Source organism: Panulirus ornatus, chromosome 53 (assembly GCF_036320965.1).
Source record: "Panulirus ornatus isolate Po-2019 chromosome 53, ASM3632096v1, whole genome shotgun sequence".
Classification (NCBI taxonomy): domain Eukaryota; kingdom Metazoa; phylum Arthropoda; class Malacostraca; order Decapoda; family Palinuridae; genus Panulirus; species Panulirus ornatus.
The window spans coordinates 19637181-19659538 of NC_092276.1; the positions used below are offsets into that span (position 1 = coordinate 19637181).

At 41.6% G+C, this 22358-nt stretch overlaps 1 protein-coding gene across 2 annotated transcripts in view; it reads left to right on the top strand.

The window, feature by feature from the left end:
* LOC139765296 (uncharacterized) overlaps positions 1–22358 on the top strand; it is a 120915-nt gene that overhangs the window by 55110 nt on the left and 43447 nt on the right. For both annotated transcript variants that reach the window (XM_071692681.1, XM_071692680.1), the window contains exons 8-9: positions 2121–2212; positions 14389–14559. In XM_071692681.1, the coding sequence (XP_071548782.1) occupies positions 2121–2212; positions 14389–14559 (263 nt within the window). The remainder of the gene's footprint in view (positions 1–2120; positions 2213–14388; positions 14560–22358) is intronic.

Genomic DNA, 22358 nt, shown 5'->3' on the forward strand with positions numbered 1-22358 from the left:
GGACTGGTGATTGGGAATACTTACGTATGTAAGTAGGAGAGATGGCCAGAGAGCGTTATTGGATTATGTGTTAATTGATGGGCGCGCGAAAGAGAGACTTTTGGATGTTAATGTGCTGTGAGGTGCAACTGGAGGGATGTCTGATCATTATCTTGTGGAGGCGAAGGTGAAGATTTGTAGGGGTTTTCAGAAAAGAAGAGAGAATGTTGGGAATGAATAAAGGCAGACAGTATGAATTATGTTCATATGTATATATGTATATGTCTGTGTGTGTATATATATGTATACATTGAGATGTATAGGCATGTATATATGCGTGTGTGGACGTGTATGTATATACATGTGTATGTGGGTGGGTTGAGCCATTCTTTCGTCTGTTTCCTTGCGCTACCTCACTAACGCGGGAGACAGCGACAAAGCAGAATAAAGAAAAATAAATAAATATATATATATGTGTGTGTGTGTGCATATATGAGTGGTTGGGCCATTCTTCATCTGTTTCTTTGTGCCACCTCGCTGATGTGGGAAACAGCGGTTAAGTATAATGAATGGATAGATAAGTATATATATATTTTTTTTATTATACTTGATTGCCGTTTCCAGCATCAGTGAGGTAGCACCAGGGAACAGACAGAGAATGGACCATCCACTTATAAACACATGTGTATACATAAACACTCATGCACACACATATACACATATATTTATCAACTTATATACATACTCATGCACAGACATATACATATATACAAATGTACATATTCATACTTGCCTTCATCCATTGCTGGTTCTACCCCACCCCACAGAAAACAGCATCTCTACCCCTTGCTTCAGCGAGAAAGTGCCAGGAAAACAGACAAAAAAAGGGCCCCTTTCATTCACACTAAGTCTCTAGCTGTCATATGTAATGCACTGAAACCATTGCTCTGTATTCAAATCCAGGCACCCACAGACCTTTCCATGGTTTACCCCAGACATTTTACATACCCTGGTTCAGTCCATTGACAGCACATCGACCCTGGTGTACCACATCATTCCAATTCATTCTATTCCTTGCATGCCTCTCACCCTCCTGTATGTTCTGGCCTCAGTGGCTTAAAATCTTTTTCACTCTCATCTTTCCACTTCGAATTTGGTCTCCTGCTTCTCCTTGTTCCCTCCACCTCTGACGCATATATCCTTTTTGTCAATCTTTCCTAACTCATTCTCTCTATATGCCCTAACCACTTCAACACACCCTCTTCTGCTCTCTCAACCATGTGATGTCAGGGCATGTGAAACATTTGGGGTAAACCATGAAAGGTCTTTGGGGTCTAGATGTGGATAGGAAGTTGTGGTTGTGGTGCATTACACATGACAGCCAGAGACTGAGATTGGTCTTTTTTTGTCTGATTTCATGGCATTACCTTACTGTCGCAGGGGATGGTGTTGCTGTTTCCTGTGGGGTGGGGTGGCTCTGGGAATGGATGAAGGGGAGTGATTATGAATATGTTGTGTTTGTGTATGTATATGTGTATATGTTGATATATATATGTACCTGTATTAGTGTTGTATATATGTATGTTTATGAGTGGATGGGTCTTTCTTCATCTGTTTCCTGGCACTATCTCACTGAAGTGGGAAATAGTGATCAAGTATAATAGAAGAAATAAAATGATAAAGCATTAATGGAATGGCTTTGATTAGGGTCTAAGTTTCCCGTGCTGTCTTAGCTCAAAAAAAAGAAAAGAAAATGGTGTAGGATTATTGATAAAATGAAGGGGAGTTTGCTGAGGTAGTATGGAAAAAGTGAGATGTAGTACAGGAAGATAAACTTTGGGAAAAAGGACAAGACTGTGTACATGAGCAAGATTTGAGAGAGTGAGTATAAGGTGAATGGACTAAGTTGATAAGCATTTGTATGAGGAGAAAAGACTACATACAGAAATGAGTTATCAGATTCATGTGCAGTAATCAGATTCAGGACTATTAGCACTTTAGGACCAGTTTATGAGATAAATATGTTAATTGAACTTCTTTGAATAAAGCTATGGAAAATCTCACAAAGTAGAGAGATGACAGTAACCTTTGTCAAGGTGTCGTGAAGTAGTGTAACTTATTTTATTTTCACACCTCATTAGGTACCATCTGAAGGAGAGGTTTGCCTGTGATGAATGTGGCCAGAGTTTTTCCACTGAATCTTACATGTACAAACATCGTCTCACACACTCAGGTAGGGAAGAGTATTTGATATTTGGATTTTTTTTTTTTTTACTTTTGTCCTGTTTAGTGATTGCCTATGTATTACTGTATTTTCATTAAGATTTCCCATTACTTATTCTGTGTACACTTTTGATCTTTCTTTTTCTTATCTCCCTCCAGCTGTCACTTTCTTTCAGCTGTGATATTGCTACTCTATCCCTGTTCTGCAGGTATTATTTTGTCCACGTCTCACATAAGCTGTTTGCACTTGCCCTTGCCACTAAGGCTTGGACTCATGGTATGCATATGGCTGCTACTTGTGATAGTTTTTATTTATGAAGACCTGTCAGAGCAGAGCTGTGGAATTTCTTCCTTTTTTTTCTTTCCCTATTCTTCCAACCTTTCTACTCTCAAGAATTGGATTTACAAATACCTGAGTAGCTGATTAATTTTTTCTTTCTTCCTTTCTCACTCTTTCTTTCACCTGAGATATCCATGATTGGAGCATGTATACCCATACCATATCAGTCACTGTAAGTTAAACAAGGTTAACAATGGCTGCATGATGAGACAGCACTTCAGTGGCTGTCGTGTTCTCCCTAACCCAGGTTGCTGTTTTCCTTTTAGCTGTACATACATGTGGATTGCTAACTCAGTCCACAACACCCTTACTCTACATCACACATAACTTATCTACCTATCTATATCATCTGTCTATCTATATCTCTGATGCCTGTTTCATTTGGAACTGCCTGAAAGGTCACTGGCAACAGTCCCCACAACTAAAGAACTCCACTGCCACTTCTTAGCCTTTAGTGCCTCATCCTTAACAGGCCACTGGCAGAGGGCAAGTCTAGTGGTGTTTGCAGAGGGTCCTACCAAATACTTCTATCTAATGCTCCTACCTACCACTTATACGTAATGTTACTACCTAATGCTCCTGCCTAAATATTCCTGCCTACTACTTCTATCTACTGCTCCTACCATTGTGCCACAAGGGAGGGCATGCGCATAGTGCTCACTGCAGGAAATTAAGAGTTACGAAGAATGAGCTGCATGAGTTGTGTTGCCAAGTGTTACATATGATAAGGAGAGATTGTATGTTTGTGGACAGAATGCCAGTAGTCCACATGTTAGTGAGGCAGAAAGAAAAGAGAGCTACCTGAGTCAGAGGAGTGTAACTTGACAGCCACTAAAGTGTTGGCTCACTTAACAGATGTAACTGACCCTCCTGATACCCAGGTGGGTATTACTGGTAATATGCCTTCCTGGTTGTTGGCTGTTTACCACTTACTACCTAGACATGCATAGCTCCTAACAACACATAACTTGCTTGGATCTGTTTTGAACTACAAGTTTCTTTGTTTGATGCACATGAATCGAACATGATGGGCAAAACCATATCTTTACTGTATCCAAGAAACTTTACACTCTAAACATAATAAAATCTCACTAAAAGCCAGGGATGTTGTGGAGGACCCAAAATTACTTTTATTAGTAGTTACTCCCTATCTACGATGTCTTATTCATCTTAGTATGAAATACTGCTTACATACCTGAGATGTCTCTACTTCCACCCCTGTCTTAGCTGGAGTGGAATCAGATGCCTTACACATATTAACCTCTCTTCGATCATCTCTCATTGATGCTGCTGTTCTGTGTTCCACAGATATTTTTTCAGCCCCCCTTTTCTTGAGCTGTATGTGTATATTGCAGCCATTACGACTGAATCACATCATGCAACTGACACCTGATTTCTAGTCACTGTTGAGAAATCATTAACATAGGTATTGATCATTATGATACTTTCATATTCCCTCAAACAGCAAAACTATGGAATTCTCTTCCTTTCATCTTCCCCCATTCCTGTAACATTTTTCACCTTTAAGAGCCAGTTCCACAATCACCTAAGGAGCTCAAATTGATTTATACATTCTTTTTCTTATACTGTTCAATTTTCTTTTCATCCAAGATGGCGACAATTGGAGTATGATTTTTCCTGTAACATATTGCCTACTGTTAGAAAAAAATTTGATTGACCCACTTGCAATCAATAAGATAATTTCCCATCATAACCCTATATTCCACCTGCACATTTTAGAGTGGGTTTTACAATAATTTTTGTACCTTCTTCCACTTGCGCAAAAAAATTGGAAAAAAAATCTTGTCTGCCTCCGTATATTTTCAGAGGTGATACATGACAGGTTTGTTGTGGGTACAAGTGTATGACACTCTGAGGGTGAAATCATTGTACATCTTGTCAGAACTTAGACTAGTGTTTCTAATGGTGTGAGCACCAACAACCTGCCAAAGTGTGCCTCAAGCTGTCTTTAGGGAATGATGTTCTTTGTTTTGCTGCCACTTTATTTTGGGAATTTCACTTCTGGACACTGTGTTATTTCCATCAGTCCTTCAAGGTGGTTGGCCCTTATCTTTCTAAGGAAGAGAAACACTGAATTCTCTCCTGGAAGCAAGAAAATATGGGTACACACAAGATTTTTTTTGGCACACTGGTTGCTCAGAACACAGTTCAGAGGCTGCTCCCCAGCACTCATAGTTTCCCAGACAACATCATCCCTTCACCAAGACCTATCCCAGGCCCTCCAAAGAATACTTCTAGTTTTGTATATAATCCCCTAATACAAGAAAAGTCATCCAAAACCTTTAAGAAATGTTTCTTAAAGAACCATTCAACATCACCTGCAAAAGGACCTTCACATTCCCCCTAGCAAGCAGGCTGCCAAACCCCTGCTTATGAAAGAAATGAAATGTATACAAGTTGCATTTCAAAGAAATACAAAGACTTGAGTGAATGAACAACAGTGGAGTAAGGCAGGGGAGGATGAGGAGGCTGAAGGATATAAAGATCCAAAACTTGGGACCTAGAATACTTCAGGAACCTTGCCAGTTCTGTGCCCAGATGTCTGCAGATTGTCAAGGTCAAAGGAAAGATGACAAAGTACTGAGAACACTGTACTGTATAATTCTCTTTGATTTTACACATGGCCACAAAACAGAAACTTCACATTAGTTTGTCATTTTGATGTATGTGTTTTGCATTCATCCATCTTTCCTGTGGCATCTACATTCCTACGGTGAAAGAATTTTGTGAGGATGCTTTCCTTGTTATTTGTAATAGGATTTTTATATCTTCATTCTTTCTTTCATGGTCCTTAGTGTATTACCCAAATAAGGATTAATACCAATTTGAATATGTTAAATTGTATCCTACTACACAGAAGGATGGCCTAGATGAACTTTGTTTAAGATTCATTGCTCATGATATTTTGTTGTTACACATACTCGTGTGGCAGATTTCTAAGAAAAAGGGTGACTATGTTGTTGATTGGTTGGTTAGAGTTTTTCTTGTATGTATGTATGTATGGATTGTTGTGATGTATGTATGGATTGTTGCGGGGTGCCTGAGGATTGGCAAAAGGCCTGTATAGTGTCATTGTGTAAAGTCAAGGGGGACAAATGTGAGTGTTCAGATCACAGAAATATAAGTTTGTTGAATCTACCTGGTAAGTTGTATGGAAGAGTGGTGATTTAAAGGGTAATAGTATGCACAAAGCATCAAACTGGGGAAGAACAGTGTGGTTTCAGAGTGGTAGAGGATGTGTGGAGCAGGTGTTTGCTTTGAAGAATGAGTGAGAAGTACTTAGAGAAATAGTAGGATTTGTATGTGGCATTTAGCGGACTGGAGAAAGTATTTGTTAGGGTTTATAGAAATGCTCTGTGGAAGGTGCTATGAATATAAATAATGTGTAGTATAAAGCTATTAGAAGCAGTGAGGAGTTTTTATCAGGAGAGTAAGGCATATGTGTGATTAAGTGTATAAAAGAATGAGTAGTTGCAGGTGAAGGTAGGTCTGGAGTATGGTTGAGTGATGTCACCATAGCTGTTTAATCTGTGTATGAACAGGATGGTGAGAGAAATGAAAACAAAAGTCTTAGAGTGGGGAGCAGGCATGCAGTCTGTTGGGAAGGAAAGGCCTGGGAGGTAAGCCGCTTGTTGTTTGCTGATGACATGGCTCTGGTGGTGGATTCAAGTGAGAGACTGAAGTACATGTCATCAATGACTTTGGGAGAGTATGTGACAGAGGCAAGCTGAGAGAAAATGTGAACAAAAGTATAGTCATTAGGTGCAGTAGTAAAAAGTGATTGGTTATTTGGAGTGGGAGTTTGAATGAAGAGAATTTGGAGGAAGTGGAGTTTTTTAGGTACCTAGGAGTAGATATGGCTGCAAGTGAAACCATGGCAGCTTAAGTGAGCTATGTGGTGGTTTAGAGGAAAAAGGTCATGAGCACATTGAGGATGTATGGAAAGAAAGGTCAATATCTTTAAGGACAAAGATTGGTATGTTTGATGTTATAGTAATCCCATCAGTATTGTGTGGTTGTAAGGTGTGGGTTTAGACAAAATGCAAAGAATGCAGTCAATGTGTTGGAAAGAAAATGCTTGAGGACATTATGTTGTGTGTGGAGGTATGATCAAATAAGAAATGATATGGTAAAAGAGAAGTGTGGTAGGAGGTATGTGTATTTCAGAGTTGAAGAGGATGTGCTGAACCAGTACAGACATATGGAGAGGATGAATCAGGAAAGGATGACTGATGAGGTATATAAGTCTGCACAAATCAGGTAGGGATGACTAAGAGGGTATATGTGTCTGCATGAATCAGGGAAGGATGACTAAGAGGGTATATATGTCACAAGTGGAGGGAACAAAGAAAAAGGGGAAATCAGAGAGGAAGTGGAAGGATTGATTGAAAAATGCTCTGAAGGTTCAGGACTTAAACATGAGGGAGGGTGTGAGGTGTGCAAGGAATAGAGTGTACTTAAATGATTTGATATATATACAGGGGATGATATGCCGTTAGTGAGCCAAAACAGAGCATATGAAGTGGTCAGGAGAAACATAGACATAGATACACAGATCACATGGAACCATGGTCCAAATGAAGTGATCTGGCCTTGTCACTACTGAAAAAGATGCAGTCTCCTTATAAGAAGTTGAAGAAAAGGATGGCAAAGCAAAGGCTCTCTCCGCCCTCCACTCCTCCGGCATCACGCTGGATAGGAAACAGGACTGATATACCTTGAGGAAATATTTATGGGAAAGTCAGAAGTTAGAATGAATGTGAATATGACATACATTCCATCACCAAAGACATGCACTCCTTCACTATTTTTTATAAAGACAATATTACAGATAAACTTTGAGTTCCAGCTTCACAGTTTTCCATGTCTGTATTAATGCTGATGTGGAAAGATGGTGCAGTAATCCCACATGTTCCCTTAAAGAAGGTTACATGGATTGATCAATGTTGGGGTCTGGTTGTAGGTAAGGAGTTATGGTTTCAGTGGATTTGAGTGAATGAGGCCATTTCTTCTGTTCCTCGTGCTCCTTTGCTAATGCAGGAAATGGTGGACATGTATGAAAAAACTTGTTAGTCATTCACTCTTTTCACAATCTTTAGACACGATGTACCTTTATAACTATTCACTTAAAGTACAGTAGTGTTGCATTATAGCACAGTTTGGTATAATGATCTTGATATATCATGGGCACCTTCATTATTCCCATTTTTTGTTATTACTGAGCTGTCACAATAAAAAATGAGCTCTGGCCACTTGCTGCAGTATTTCATTGTTTCGCATCATACTGCCCACTGTGTCAGTTCTGTACTAGCATTCATAGACTAAAGATGCGTTATTTGCCATTCGTATATTTCTATGCTACTGCCCACATGAACTAGTCACTGCTATGCCTAAGTGTCCTGCAAGTACTCTTACTACAAGTAAGTCTATTTAAGATGCTTCAGATGCTGAATGAACTTAGATATGGGTCTAACACTACAGCAGTTGCTCACCTTTATGGCATTAATGAGAGTAGACCATACCATAAAGTGGAAGATGAGAAGCCTCATTCCTTAGGTACTGGTGGTGTAGGTAAATAGCCATGTTCTTCAGTTATGTGTGTTGGAGGTGGGTAGCCTTGCTCCTTAGGTAGTGGTAGGGGAGGCTTTGTTCCTCATATACTGGTAAGGGAAGCAAGAAGCATTGTGACATGAAAGTAGCTAGGAAAAGACTTCAAAGTAGCAGTGGGAATATATGCACCAATGCATAGTAGACGGTATATTTCTAAAACAAATCCAAGGTGGTGGAATGGTGAGGTAAAAAAGTGCCTGATATCTGAGAAGGTAGCCCATAAGAAACTCAGAGAATCCAATAACCAACATGATTGAGTAAGTTATGGAAATTTGCACGGAGAAAGTAAGAGTTAAACAACAAAGTAAACATCAACATTACTGAAAATAGCGAAAGAAACCCTAAGGAGTTTTATAGTCATGTTAGAAGCAAGAAAGCCATTACCCAGTCAATTGGTCTATTAGCTACTGGAAATGGTGACTTGGTTCTAGACAGTGAGGCCATGGCAAAATCATTAAACTACTTTTTTGCATCCTGTATTTACAATTGAGGACATATCCCATGTCCTTAATCCAGTTTCATTGAAAAGAGAGGGGAATGTTCTTCAACAAATGGACATAAAAGCCAGACATGCTTTTAGGAATAAACAGAATGAAAGTAAATAAAACAGCAGGCCTTAATAAGTTTTACCCAAGAACAATGAAAGAAGTAAGAAATGAGATAGTTAAGCCCCTAACTGCCCTTTCAACAACTCACTTGCTATGTGAAGAGTTCCAGATGAATAGAAGTTTGTCATTGTAACACTGATATTCAGAAAGAAAAGTTGATAAGTCACTGCCTGGAAATTCTTGTCCTATTAGGTTAACATCATGCGTTAGAAAACTTATGGAAACCATCATCCGAAATATAATTGTAAACCATTTAGAGAACCACAGCATAATAGATGATTCTCAGCATGGTTGTCAGTGAAATTGCTCATGTCTAACAAATCTGCTTGATTTCTGATACATATGGTCAACATGTATGATGAAAGAAAAGCAGTTGATGTCATTTAACTAGATTTTCGAAAGCTTTCGATAAGGTTCAGTATCAAAGATTACTAGCAAAAATTAAGTCACATGGCATTGGTGTGGTAAGAATTTGGTTAACTGGCTGTAAACAGAATAACGATTAATGGTCAAGCCTCAGAATGGTTGAATGTAGCAAGAGGACTGTCACAAGGACCAGTCTTTTGCTGGTTTTCTCTCTCTTGTATATTAATGATACTGACAATTGGCTGCATTGCAAAGTATCAAAATTCTATGATACAAAGCTGGGAAGTAAATCTACAAATGTACTTGAACATTTAAAGCTTCAAATGGACATAGCCAAATTGATAAGTAGGGCTTATAAGTGGCACATGAATTCTGTTATCTATAAGTGCATAGTTTCATTTGTCAGAATTTAGAATGAAAAGGCAAGCTATAGTATGCATTCTGTTGAGCTGTAAGTGAGTGAAGAGACTTGGATGTGATAATCTCTGGTGACGTGAAACCTGATAAGCATTGTACAGAAGCAGTGAAAAGAGCAAAAGAAATTTTATGTATTATAGGTAGAGCCTTCTAATTCAAGTCCAGGGAAATCATCGTTACTCTACAATTCATTGGTTTGTCCAAATCTTGAATATTATCTTCAGTTATGGTCACACTGCGAAAAAAAAAGGACAGAAAGAATGGAGAGAGTATAGCATTGAGCTACCAAGATGATTCCTGGACTAAGAAACAGATCTGATGAGATCGGATTAAACAACTTGAATCTGTTTAGCTTGGAAAAGAGAATGGTGAGAGGTGATCTAATACAAGTTTTCAATATGATCAAAGGCTTTGTTAATCTTGATCTATCCAGTTACTTAAGACTTGATTCATCTGATTTTACTTGTAATAATGGATTTGTGGGCAGATGATTTATCTCAAATGAGGGGAAGCACTTTTTCTTCAACAGGATTATTAACAATTGGAACGATTTACCAGTTAGAGTGGTAGAAAGCAGTACTATAGATATGTTAAAAATAGACTTGATAAATACTGGTAGGTTGGTCGGTAGGCAGTCAACGACTAGGGAGGTATGTTACCAGTACTACCTGCCTGGGTATTGGGGTAGGGGTGAGTGACTGTTGTGTAGTGAGCCAGCACTTCATTGGTTGTCAAGTTGCACTCCTCTGACCTTGGTATATCTTTCCTTTCTGCCTCATCCATACATGGACTACTGGCTTTCTGTCCACAAACATATAATCTCTCCTTGTTACACATAACACTTGACAATGTTTAACTCACACAGCTCATTCTTCGTAACTCTAGATTTTCCTGCGGTGGGCGCTATGTGCTAGCCCTCCCTTTTGGCAAAATGGTAGGAGCAGTAGATAGAACATTTAGGCAGGAGAATTAGGTAGAAACATTGGGAAGAAGTAGTAGGCAGGAGCATTAGGGAGACAAACTCTGGCCGTGCACGCCACGCCGAGGAGACTCCTTTGCATGGAAATTGCCTTAGACGGGAACAGTACTGTAAGATACAGAGGCTTTACCGTCAAAATAAGTCTTTGGCCGCTGGACTCATCCTTAAAGGTGACTGGGAGGTACCGCCAACTTCGGTTGGGCTGGACGCCTCAACCCCTTTTGGGGGCTCTCTCCTCTTGACCATCTAAGCTGGATGAGCGTGTCATTACCGACTTTGACCAAGAAAATGGACAACTAGCAGAGGTTGTCACCATAGGTGAGGTAGCACATCACCTCAGAGCCACCAAGACATCTGCCCCTGGTCCCGACGGGATGACGACTCGCTTACTGAAGTCCATTCCTCCTAGGATCCTGTCAGAAATGTTCGACCTGTGGCTTGCCACGTCAACATTGCTGGAACCATTCAAGGCAAATCGCACGGTGCTAATTTCCAAAGTACGTAAACCAACAGAACCCAAAGACTACTGGCCGATTACCATCTCCTGTGCCATAGTCTGTCTGCTCCATAAAATCCTGAGCAGCCGCATCTCGAGCCTCGTCCAGATCGATGGAGCTCCAAAGTCATTCGTTCGTCTGGAGGTATGCCTTGAGAACCTCACAAGCTTAGATGCGATCTTCGGTCGTGCACAGGCACACCCCCACAGTGTGCACCTGGCATTCCTTGACATGGCCAAAGCATTTGATAGTATTAATCATAGCACTAGTGAGCGGGCCATGTCGCAGAAGGGCATTCCTGCCCTTGTCAGGGCATATGTCTTGTCAACGTATGACCGAGCCTTCATACACATCGAAGGCAGCAACGAGATGTCGGAGAGAATAAACATGACTTGTAGGGTCAAACAGGGTGATCCATTGTCACCTATCCTTTTCAACATTGTGATTGATGAGGGCATTGCAAGGTTTAAGGATACTGGTGTAGGAGTTGGGATCGGTGACCAAAAGGTTCCAGCACTGGCATTTGCCGACGACTTGGTCCTGGTTGCAAAGACGCTGACTGGCCTGCAACAGGCAATTGACATTATGGCCGAGACCCTTGCGGGGGGGTGGACTTCAGATAAACCCTGGGAAATGTCGTACCCTCAGCATGGAGGTCGACGGCAAACGCAAGACTTGGAACGTCAACAAGGGCAGGACGTTCCAAGTCTTGGGTAGTGCTATCAGCTCCATGAATGCTGAGGATGATTATAAGTACCTCAGCATCCTTGTCCGAGCAGGAGGTCGGGAGAAATCCTACGGTGCCCTGCTAGAAGAGGGCCTCCATAATATCACCAGAGCCCCTCTAAAACCTCAACAATGGATTGCATTGCATGTGGGATATCTGGTGCCAAAGCTCATGCATCGCTTGGTGCTGGGTGAGGTGTAAAAGACTCATTTAGTATGCATGGACAGGTGGGTGTGAGTGGAGGTTCGCCGCTGGCTCTATTTAGCCCATGATGTGCCCTGTGCATACTTCCACTCAGCGGCAGAAGATGGTGGGCTTGGTATACCGGACTTTGTCTCAACAGTCTGGTTGAATGAACAAGCTAGGTTCGAGAAGTTACTCACCTCGACCGACCTGGTGATTCAGGCAGCTGTCCAGGAGCCTGCAGTGTTGAGCAAGCTGCAGTGCTGGACTGGACCTGCTTGCATTGCTGGTCGACAGGTGGGTAACAAACTTGAACATCATCAGGCAAAGAGGGCCAGTCTGGTCAGTACTGTTGATGGTGCGGGTCTCGCTCCATCTGCTGCCATGCCTCAGGTTCGCAGATGGGTGAATAGCGGGAACTGTTTCCTGTCCGGTTCTGACTACGTGAAGGCCATCCAAGTGAGGATTGGCGCTTTGCCCCACCCTGCCAGAACTTCCAGAGGCTGGCCCAAGATCAGCGGCCTCTGCAACACTTGTCAGAAGCCCGGTACGCTCAGGCACATCATACAGATGTGTCCCCATATCCATGGCGGGAGGATAAAGAGGCATGATAACATCAGTGCCTATTTGGCTGGGTGACTGAGGCAGAGGGGTTACGAGGTGTCCTGCGAGCCCCACATTCCGATTGTGGGGTCCTTTAAGAAGCCAGACATCGTGGCTTCCAAAGGTACAGAGGCCTATATAATAGACACTCAGGTCTCTGGCATCCATTTCGTACTTTCAGCTGCACACCATCATAAGTGCAGCTATTATGGCACCCCGGAAGTCCTGCAAGGCATACAGGACTTTACCAGCAAAGGCACTGTGCATGTGACATCTGCCACATTGAATTGGCGTGGTGCATGGTGCCAAGAAAGTGCGAGTGCTCTTAGAGGGTTAGGACTTACATACCGGGACCTAGAGGTGTGCACCATCAAAGCCCTAACCTGGACCCACTGCCTTCACAGGATGTGGTCCAAGAGCACAGGTTAAAAGTCGGTACCTGCCTTGTCCATCTGGTTTACCCCAGACGCTTCACATGCCCTGGCTCAATCCATTGACAGCACGTCAACCCCATTATACCACATTGTTCCAATTCACTCTATTCCTTGCACGCCTTTCACCCTCCTGCATGTTCAGGTGTCGATCACTTAAAATCTTTTTCACTCCATCTTTCCACCACCAATTTGGTCTCCCACTTCTCCTCGTTCCCTCCACCTCTGACACATATATCCTCTTTGTCAATCTTTCCTCACTCATTCTCTCCATGTGACCAAACCATTTCAAAACACCGTCTTCTGCCTTCTCAACCACACTCTTTTTATTACCACACATCTCTCTTACCCTTTCATTACTTACTCAATCAAACCATCTCACACCAAATATTGTCCTCAAACATCTCATTTCCAGCACATCCACCCTCCTCCGCACAACTCTGTCTATAGCCCTCGCCTCACAACCATATAACATTGTTGGAACCACTATTCCTTCAAACATACCCATTTTCGCTTTCTGAGAAAATGTTCTCGGCTTCCACACATTCTTCAACGCTCCCAGAACTTTCACCCCCTCCCCCACCCTATGATTCACTTCCACTTCCATGGTTCCATCCACTGCCAAATCCACTCCCAGATATCTAAAACACTTCACTTCCTCCAGTTTTTCTCCATTCAAACTTACCTCCCAATTGACTTGTCCCTCAACCCTATTGTACCTAATGAATAAAATAATCAGATTTATAGTCATTCTAGACCTGACCTTCAGTGTACTAAAAGCTGGTTGACTTTTAGAACATGTATTTTAGAAAACAGTGCATTTTATATGCTTCAAGATATGAGTGATGCAGTAGAACGTTTGAAATTCAGGTAAGCAAGATGAGGAGAGTCATCATGTTTCACTTTAAAAACATTCAATGTTTTTTCAGTGAATGAATTGATGAATTGTGTTTTACTTTTACTTTGATGATATTTTTTATGTAGAGTTCTCTTCATGAAGTATTGATTATCTACATATTCAGAAAGAACCTATGACAAAACCTTACCTAGCCTATCCCTGAGTCCCAAAGAAACTTGATTGTGACAAATGGGCAGATACCTGTGCATAATTTTTTTTATATGTTTTAGATTATTTTTATTGTTGGGATAACATTTTGAATATCATTTAGAACATTATTTTCATCATTTACACTTTGTTTTGAGTATGTATTTTTTGGGGGCCCATGGTTACTTACCCCTCATTTACTTAGAAGTGGATGTCATGATATGATGTGGTTTGGTACTGTCAAACTTTTTTGGTATTTATCTCATAGTGTATCATGACACTACTATACTTCCTTCTTTTAATCTTAAGTGAAACTATATGAAATTATTTAACATGATTTAGTTAAATTTCTTTTATAGGCATTCGTCCCTATGTGTGTGTGGATTGTGGCAAGACATATCTGAGTGTATCTCACCTTAATAAGCATCGTCGTTCAGCTCACTCCTCTCTCAGACCTTTCCAGTGTGCCTTTTGTGGTAAATGCTATAAAACGAAAGACCAGTTAACCTACCATGAAAGTAGTCATAAAGGTTGGTACTTGGGGACTTGAGTTTTACCTTATATTGACTGTGTTTAAAGTTTGTGCCAAAAGTTCTACCTTGTACAGCAGCATGCATACTCTAATTCACCATTGTTGAATTAGTCATATTCTTTTAACCTGACTGAAATCTTTGCCTGCAAGATCACTATAGAGGTATTAAGATGGATGACTGGGCTGAGATGCATAATGGTTTGGTACTTTGAAGTGATTTCCTGTAGACTCCATACAAAACACTTAGTCTTTGTTGATGGATGAGTGGATTACTTAAGAGTTTTGTATGTTAATGGGATCTTTTTCTTTAGTTGTAATTGCTGACATCATATGTAGTTTTGTATTACACATTCTAAGATCAACTTGATTTTGTATGTCATGGTATATAGACGTGTGCTCTTTACACAGGTACCCTTTGCATAGATTTACTTTTATGTTTTTTATTTATTCATTTTATTTGTTAGACATCATAATTGCATCAAGTAGTGTTGATGTGATAAAGAGATGGAGTGAGTATTTTGAAGGTTTGTTGAATGTGTTAGATGATAGATTGGCAGATATAGGGTGTTTTGGTCGAGGTGGTGTGCGAGGTGAGAGGGTTAGGGAGAATGATTTGATAAACAGGGAAGAGGTAGTAAAAGCTTTGTGGAAGATGAAAGCTGGCAAGGCAGCAGGTTTGGATGGTATTGCACTGAAATTTATTAAAAAAGGGAGTGACTATGTTGTTGACTGGTTGGTAAGGATATTTAATGTATGTATGACTCCCTATCCCTGGGGATAGGGGAGAAAGAATACTTCCCACACATTCCTCACGTGTCGTTCAAGGCGACTAAAGGGGACGGGAGCGGGGGGGCTAGAAACCCTCCCCTCCTTGTATTTTAACTTTCTAAAAGGGGAAACAGAAGAAGGAGTCACGTGGGGAGTGCTCATCCTTGTCGAAGGCTCAGATTGGGGTGTCTAAATGTGTGTGGATGTAACCAAGATGAGAAAAAAGGAGAGATAGGTAGTATGTTTGAGGAAAGGAACCTGGATGTTTTGGCTCTGAGTGAAATGAAGCTCAAGGGTAAAGGGGAAGAGTGGTTTGGGAATGTCTTGAGAGTAAAGTCAGGGGTTAGTGACAGGACAAGAGCAAGGGAAGGAGTAGCACTACTCCTGAAACAGGAGTGGTGGGAGTATGTGATAGAGTGTAAGAAAGTAAACTCGAGATTGATATGGGTAAAACTGAAAGTTGATGGAGAGAGATGGGTGATTATTGGTGCATATGCACCTGGGCATGAGAAGAAAGATCATGAGAGGCAAATGTTTTGGGAGCAGCTGAGTGAGTGTGTTAGTAGTTTTGATGCACAAGACTGGGTTATAGTGATGGGTGATTTGAATGCACAGGTTAGTAATGTGGCAGTTGAGGGAATAATTGGTGTGCATAGGGTGTTCAGTGTTGTAAATGGAAATGGTGAAGAGCTTGTAGATTTATGTGCTGAAAAAGGACTGGTGATTGGGAATACCTGGTTTAAAAAGAGAGATATACATAACTATACGAATGTAAGTAGGAGAGATGGCCACAGAGCGTTGTTGGATTACATGTTAATTAATGGGCGCGCGAAAGAGAGACTTTTGGATGTTAATGTGCTGAGAGGTGCAACTGGAGGGATGTCTGATCATTATCTTGTAGAGGCGAAGGTGAAGATTTGTAGAGGTTTTCAGAAAAGAAGAGAGAATGTTGGGGTGAAGAGAGTGGTGAGAGTAAGTGAGCTTGGGAAGGAGACTTGTGTGAGGAAGTATCAGGAGAGAATGAGTACAGAATGGAAAAAGGTGAGAACAAAGGACATAAGGGGAGTGGGGGAGGAATGGGATGTATTTAGGGAAGCAGTGATGGCTTGCGCAAAAGATACTTGTGGCATTAGAAGCATGGGAGGTGGGCGGATTAGAAAGGGTAGTGAGTGGTGGGATGAAGAAGTAAGATTGTTAGTGAAAGAGAAGAGAGAGGTATTTGGACAATTTTGCAGGGAAATAGTGCAAATGGGTGGGAGATGTATAAAAGAAAGAGGCAGGAGGTCAAGAGAAAGGTGCAAGAGGTGAAAAAGAGGGCAAATGAGAGTTGGGGTGAGAGAGTATCATTAGATTTTAGGGAGAATAAGATGTTTTGGAAGAAGGTACATAAAGTGCGTAAGACAAGGGAATCAATGGGAACTTCAGTGAAGGGGGCTAATGGGGAGGTGATAACAAGTAGTGGCGGTGTGAGAAGGAGATGGAGTGAGTATTTTGAAGGTTTGTTGAATGTGTTTGATGATAGAGTGGCAGATATAGGGTGTTTTGGATGAGGTGGTGTGCAAAGTGAGAGGGTTAGGGAAAATGATTTGGTAAACAGAGAAGAGGTAGTAAAAGCTTTGTGGAAGATGAAAGCCGGCAAGGCAGCGGGTTTGGATGGTATTGCAGTGGAATTTATTAAAAAAAGGGGTGACTATATTGTTGACTGGTTGGTAAGGTTATTTAATGTATGTATGTCTCATGGTGAGGTGCCTGAGGATTAGCGGAATGCTTGCATAGTGCCATTGTACAAAAGCAAAGGGGATAAAAGTTAGTGCTCAAATTACAGAGGTATAAGTTTGTTCAGTGTTCCTGGTAATTATTTTTTTTTTTTTTTTGCTTTGTCGCTGTCTCCCGCGTTTGCGAGGTAACGCAAGGAAACAGACGAAAGAAATGGCCCAACCCACCCCCATACACATGTATATACATACGTCCACACACGCAAATATACATACCTACACAGCTCTCCATGGTTTACCCCCGACACTTCACATGCCCTGATTCAATCCACTGACAGCACGTCAACCCCGGTATACCACATCAATCCAATTCACTCTATTCTTTGCCCTCCTTTCACCCTCCTGCATGTTCAGGCCCCGATCACACAAAATCTTTTTCACTCCATCTTTCCACCTCCAATTTGGTCTCCCACTTCTCCTCGTTCCCTCCACCTCCGACACATATATCCTCTTGGTCAATCTTTCCTCACTCATTCTCTCCATGTGCCCAAACCATTTCAAAACACCCTCTTCTGCTCTCTCAACCACGCTTTTTTTATTTCCACACATCTCTCTTACCCTTACATTACTTACTCGATCAAACCACCTCACACCACACATTGTCCTCAAACATCTCATTTCCAGCACATCCATCCTCCTGCGCACAACTCTATCCATGGCCCACGCCTCGCAACCATACAACATTGTTGGAACCACTATTCCTTCAAACATACCCATTTTTGCTTTCCGAAATAATGTTCTCGACTTCAACACATTCTTCAAGGCTCCCAGGATTTTCGCCCCCTCCCCCACCCTATGATCTACTTCCGCTTCCATGGTTCCATCCGCTGCCAGATCCACTCCCAGATATCTAAAACACTTTACTTCCTCCAGTTTTTCTCCATTCAAACTTACCTCCCAGTTGACTTGACCCTCAACCCTACTGTACCTAATAACCTTGCTCTTACTCACAGTTAATCTTAACTTTCTTCTTTCACACACTTTACCAAACTCAGTCACCAGCTTCTGCAGTTTCTCACATGAATCAGCCACCAGCGCTGTATCATCAGCGAACAACAACTGACTCACTTCCCAAGCTCTCTCATCCCCAACAGACTTCATACTTGCCCCTCTTTCCAAAACTCTTGCATTTACCTCCCTAACAACCCCATCCATAAACAAATTAAACAACCATGGAGACATCACACACCCCTGCCGCAAACCTACATTCACTGAGAACCAATCACTTTCCTCTCTTCCTACACGTACACATGCCTTACATCCTCGATAAAAACTTTTCATTGCTTCTAACAACTTGCCTCCCACACCATATATTCTTAATACCTTCCACAGAGCATCTCTATCAACTCTATCATATGCCTTCTCCAGATCCATAAATGCTACATACAAATCCATTTGCTTTTCTAAGTATTTCTCACATACATTCTTCAAAGCAAACACCTGATCCACACATCCTCTACCACTTCTGAAACCACACTGCTCTTCCCCAATCTGATGCTCTGTACATGCCTTCACCCTCTCAATCAATACCCTCCCATATAATTTACCAGGAATACTCAACAAACTTATACCTCTGTAATTTGAGCACTCACTCTTATCCCCTTTGCCTTTGTACAATGGCACTATGCATGCATTCCACCAATCCTCAGGCACCTCACCATGAGTCATACATACATTAAATAACCTTACCAACCAGTCAATAATACAGTCACCCCCTTTTTTAATAAATTCCACTGCAATACCATCCAAACCTGCTGCCTTGCCTGGTAATTATATTGGGAGGGTATTGATTGAGAGGGTGAAGGCATGTACAGAGCATCAGATTGGGGAAGAGCAATGTGGTTTCAGAAGTGGTATAGGATGTGTGGATCAGGTGTTTGCTTTGAAGAATGTATGCGAGAAATACTTAGACAAGCAAATGGATTTGTATGTAGCATTTATGGATCTAGAGAAGGCATATGATACAGTTGATAGAGATGCTCTGTGGAAGGTATTAAGAATATATGGTGTGGAAGGCCAGTTGTTAGGAGTGAAAAGCTTTCATCGAGGATGTGAGGCATGTGTACGTGTAGGAAGAGAGGAAAGTGATTGGTTCTCAGTGAATGTCTGTTTGTAGCAGGGGTGTGTGATGTCTCCATGGTTGTTTAATTTGTTTATGGATGTTTATGGATGGGGTTGTTAGGGAGGTGAATGCAAGAGTTTTGGAAAGAAGGGCAAGTATGCAGTCTGTTGTGGATGAGAGAGCTTGGGAAGTGAGTCAGTTGTTGTTTGCTGATGATACAGCGCTGGTGGCTGATTCATGTGAGAAACTGCAGAAGCTGGTGACTAAGTTTGGTAAAGTGTGTGAAAGAAGAAAGCTGAGAGTAAATGTGAATAAGAGCAAGGTTATTAGGTACAGTAGGGTTGAGGGTCAAGTCAATTGGGAGGTGAGTTTGAATGGAGAAAAACTGGAGGATGTGAAGTGTTTTAGATATCTAGGAGTGTATTTAGCAGCGGATGGAACCATAGAAGTGGAAGTGAGTCACAGGGTGGGGGAGGGGGCAAAAGTTCTGGGAGCATTGAAAAATGTGTGGAAGGGAGAGCATTATCTCGGAAAGCAAAAATGGGTATGTTTGAAGGAATAGTGGTTCCAACAATGTTATATGGTTGGGAGGCATGTGTTATATATGGAGGTGTGCAGAGGAGTGTAGATTTGTTGGAAATGAGATGTTTAAGGACAATATGTGGTGTGAGGTGGTTTGATCGAGTAAGTAATGAAAGGGTAAGAGAGATGTGTGGTAATAAAAAGAGTGTGGTTGAGAGAGCAGAAGAGGGTGTTTTGAAATGGTTTGGTCACATGGAGATAATGAGTTAGGAAAGATTGATGAAGATGATATATATGTCAGAGGTGAAGGGAACGAGGAGAAGTGGGAGACCAAATTGGAGGTGGAAGGATGGAGTGAAAAAGATTTTGAACGATCGGGGCCTGAACATGCAGGAGGGTGAAAGGTGTGCAAGGAATAGAGTGAATTGGAACGATGTGGTATACCAGAGTCGACGTGCTGTCAATTGATTGAACCAGGTCATGTGAAGCGTATGGGGTAAACCATGGAAAGTTTTGTTGGGCCTGGATGTGGAAAGGGAGCTGTGGTTTCGGTGCATTATACATGGCAGCGAGAGACTGAGTGTGAACGAATGTGGCCTTTGTTGTCTTTTCCTAGCACTACTTCGTGTGCATGTGGTTGGGAGGGAGTTGTCATTCCATGTGTGGCGGGGTGGCGACGGGAATGAATGAAGGCAGCAAGTATGAATTATGTACATGTGTATATATGTATATGTTTGCGTATGTATATATATATATATGTACACGTTGAAATGTATTGGTATGTATATGTGTGTGTGTGGACGTTTATGTATATACATGTGTGTGTGGGTGGGTTGGGCCATTCATTCATCTGTTTCCTTGCGCTATCTCACTAACACAGGAGACAGCGACATAGTATGATAAATAAATGAGAATAAATATGTATATATATATATATACGTTGAAATGTATAGGCATGTATATGTGCATGTGTGGACTTGTATGTATATACATGTGTATGTGGGTGGGTTGGGCCATTCTTTCGTCTGTTTCCTTGCTCTCTATCGCTAACACGGGAGACAGCGTCAAAGTATATTAAAAAAAATCATACACACACAGACATAGTCATATATACACATGTACATGTTCATGCTTGCTTGTCTTCATCCACTCTTGTCACTACCTGCCCCACAGGAAACAGCATCGCTACCCCCCGCTTCAGCGAGGTAGTGCCTGGAAAAGAGACAAAAAAGGTCACATTCATTCACACTCAGTCTTTAGCCGTCATATGTTATGCACCGAAACCACAGCTCTCTATCCACATCCAGGCCCTACAGACCTTTCCATGGTTTACCCCAAACACTTCACATGCCCTGATTCAGTCCACTGACAGCACATCAAACCCATTATACCACATTGTTCCAATTGACTCTATTCCTTGCACGCCTCTCACCCTCCTGTATGTCCAGACCCCGATCGCTCAAAATCTTTTTCACTCCATCCTTCCACCTCCAGTTTGGTCTCCTGCTTCTTGTACCCTCCACCTCTGATGCATTTATCCTTTTGTCAGTCTCTCCTCACTCATTCTCTCCATATAAATGAGAATGAATATGGCAGAATGCGTGCATAGTGCCATTGTACTAAGGCAAAGGGGATAAGAGTGAGTGCTCAAATTACAGAGGTATAAGTTTGTTGAGTATTCCTGGTAAATTATATGGGAGGGTATTGATTGAGAGGGTGAAGGCATGTACAGAGCATCAGATTGGGGAAGAGCAGTGTGGTTTCAGAAGTGGTAGAGGATGTGTGGATCAGGTGTTTGCTTTGAAGAATGTATGTGAGAAATACTTAGAAAAGCAAATGGATTTGTATGTAGCATTTATGGATCTGGAGAAGGCATATGATAGAGTTGATAGAGATGCTATGTGGAAGGTATTAAGAATATATGGTGTGGGAGGCAAGTTGTTAGAAGCAGTGAAAAGTTTTTATCGAGGATGTAAGGCATGTGTACATGTAGGAAGAGAGGAAAGTGATTGGTTCTCAGTGAATGTAGGTTTGAGGCAAGGGTGTGTGATGTCTCCATGGTTGTTTAATTTGTTTATGGATGGGGTTGTTAGGGAGGTAAATGCAAGAGTTTTGGAAAGAGGGGCAAGTATGAAGTCTGTTGTGGATGAGAGAGCTTGGGAAGTGAGTCAGTTGTTGTTTGCTGATGATACAGCGCTGGTGGCTGATTCATGTGAGAAACTGCAGAAGCTGGTGACTGAGTTTGGTAAAGTGTGTGAAAGAAGAAAGTTAAGAGTAAATGTGAATAAGAGCAAGGTTATTAGGTACAGTAGGGTTGAGGGTCAAGTCAATTGGGAGGTAAGTTTGAATGGAGAAAAACTGGAGAAAGTAAAGTGTTTTAGATATGTGGGAGTGGATCTGGCAGCGGATGGAACCATGGAAGCGGAAGTAGATCATAGGGTGGGGGAGGTGGCGAAAATCCTGGGAGCCTTGAAGAATGTGTTGAAGTCGAGAACATTATCTCAGAAAGCAAAAATGGGTATGTTTGAAGGTATAGTGGTTCCAACAATGATGTATGGTTGCGAGGCGTGGGCTATGGATAGAGTTGTGCGCAGGAGGATGGATGTGCTGGAAATGAGATGTTTGAGGACAATGTGTGGTGTGAGGTGGTTTGATCGAGTAAGTAACGTA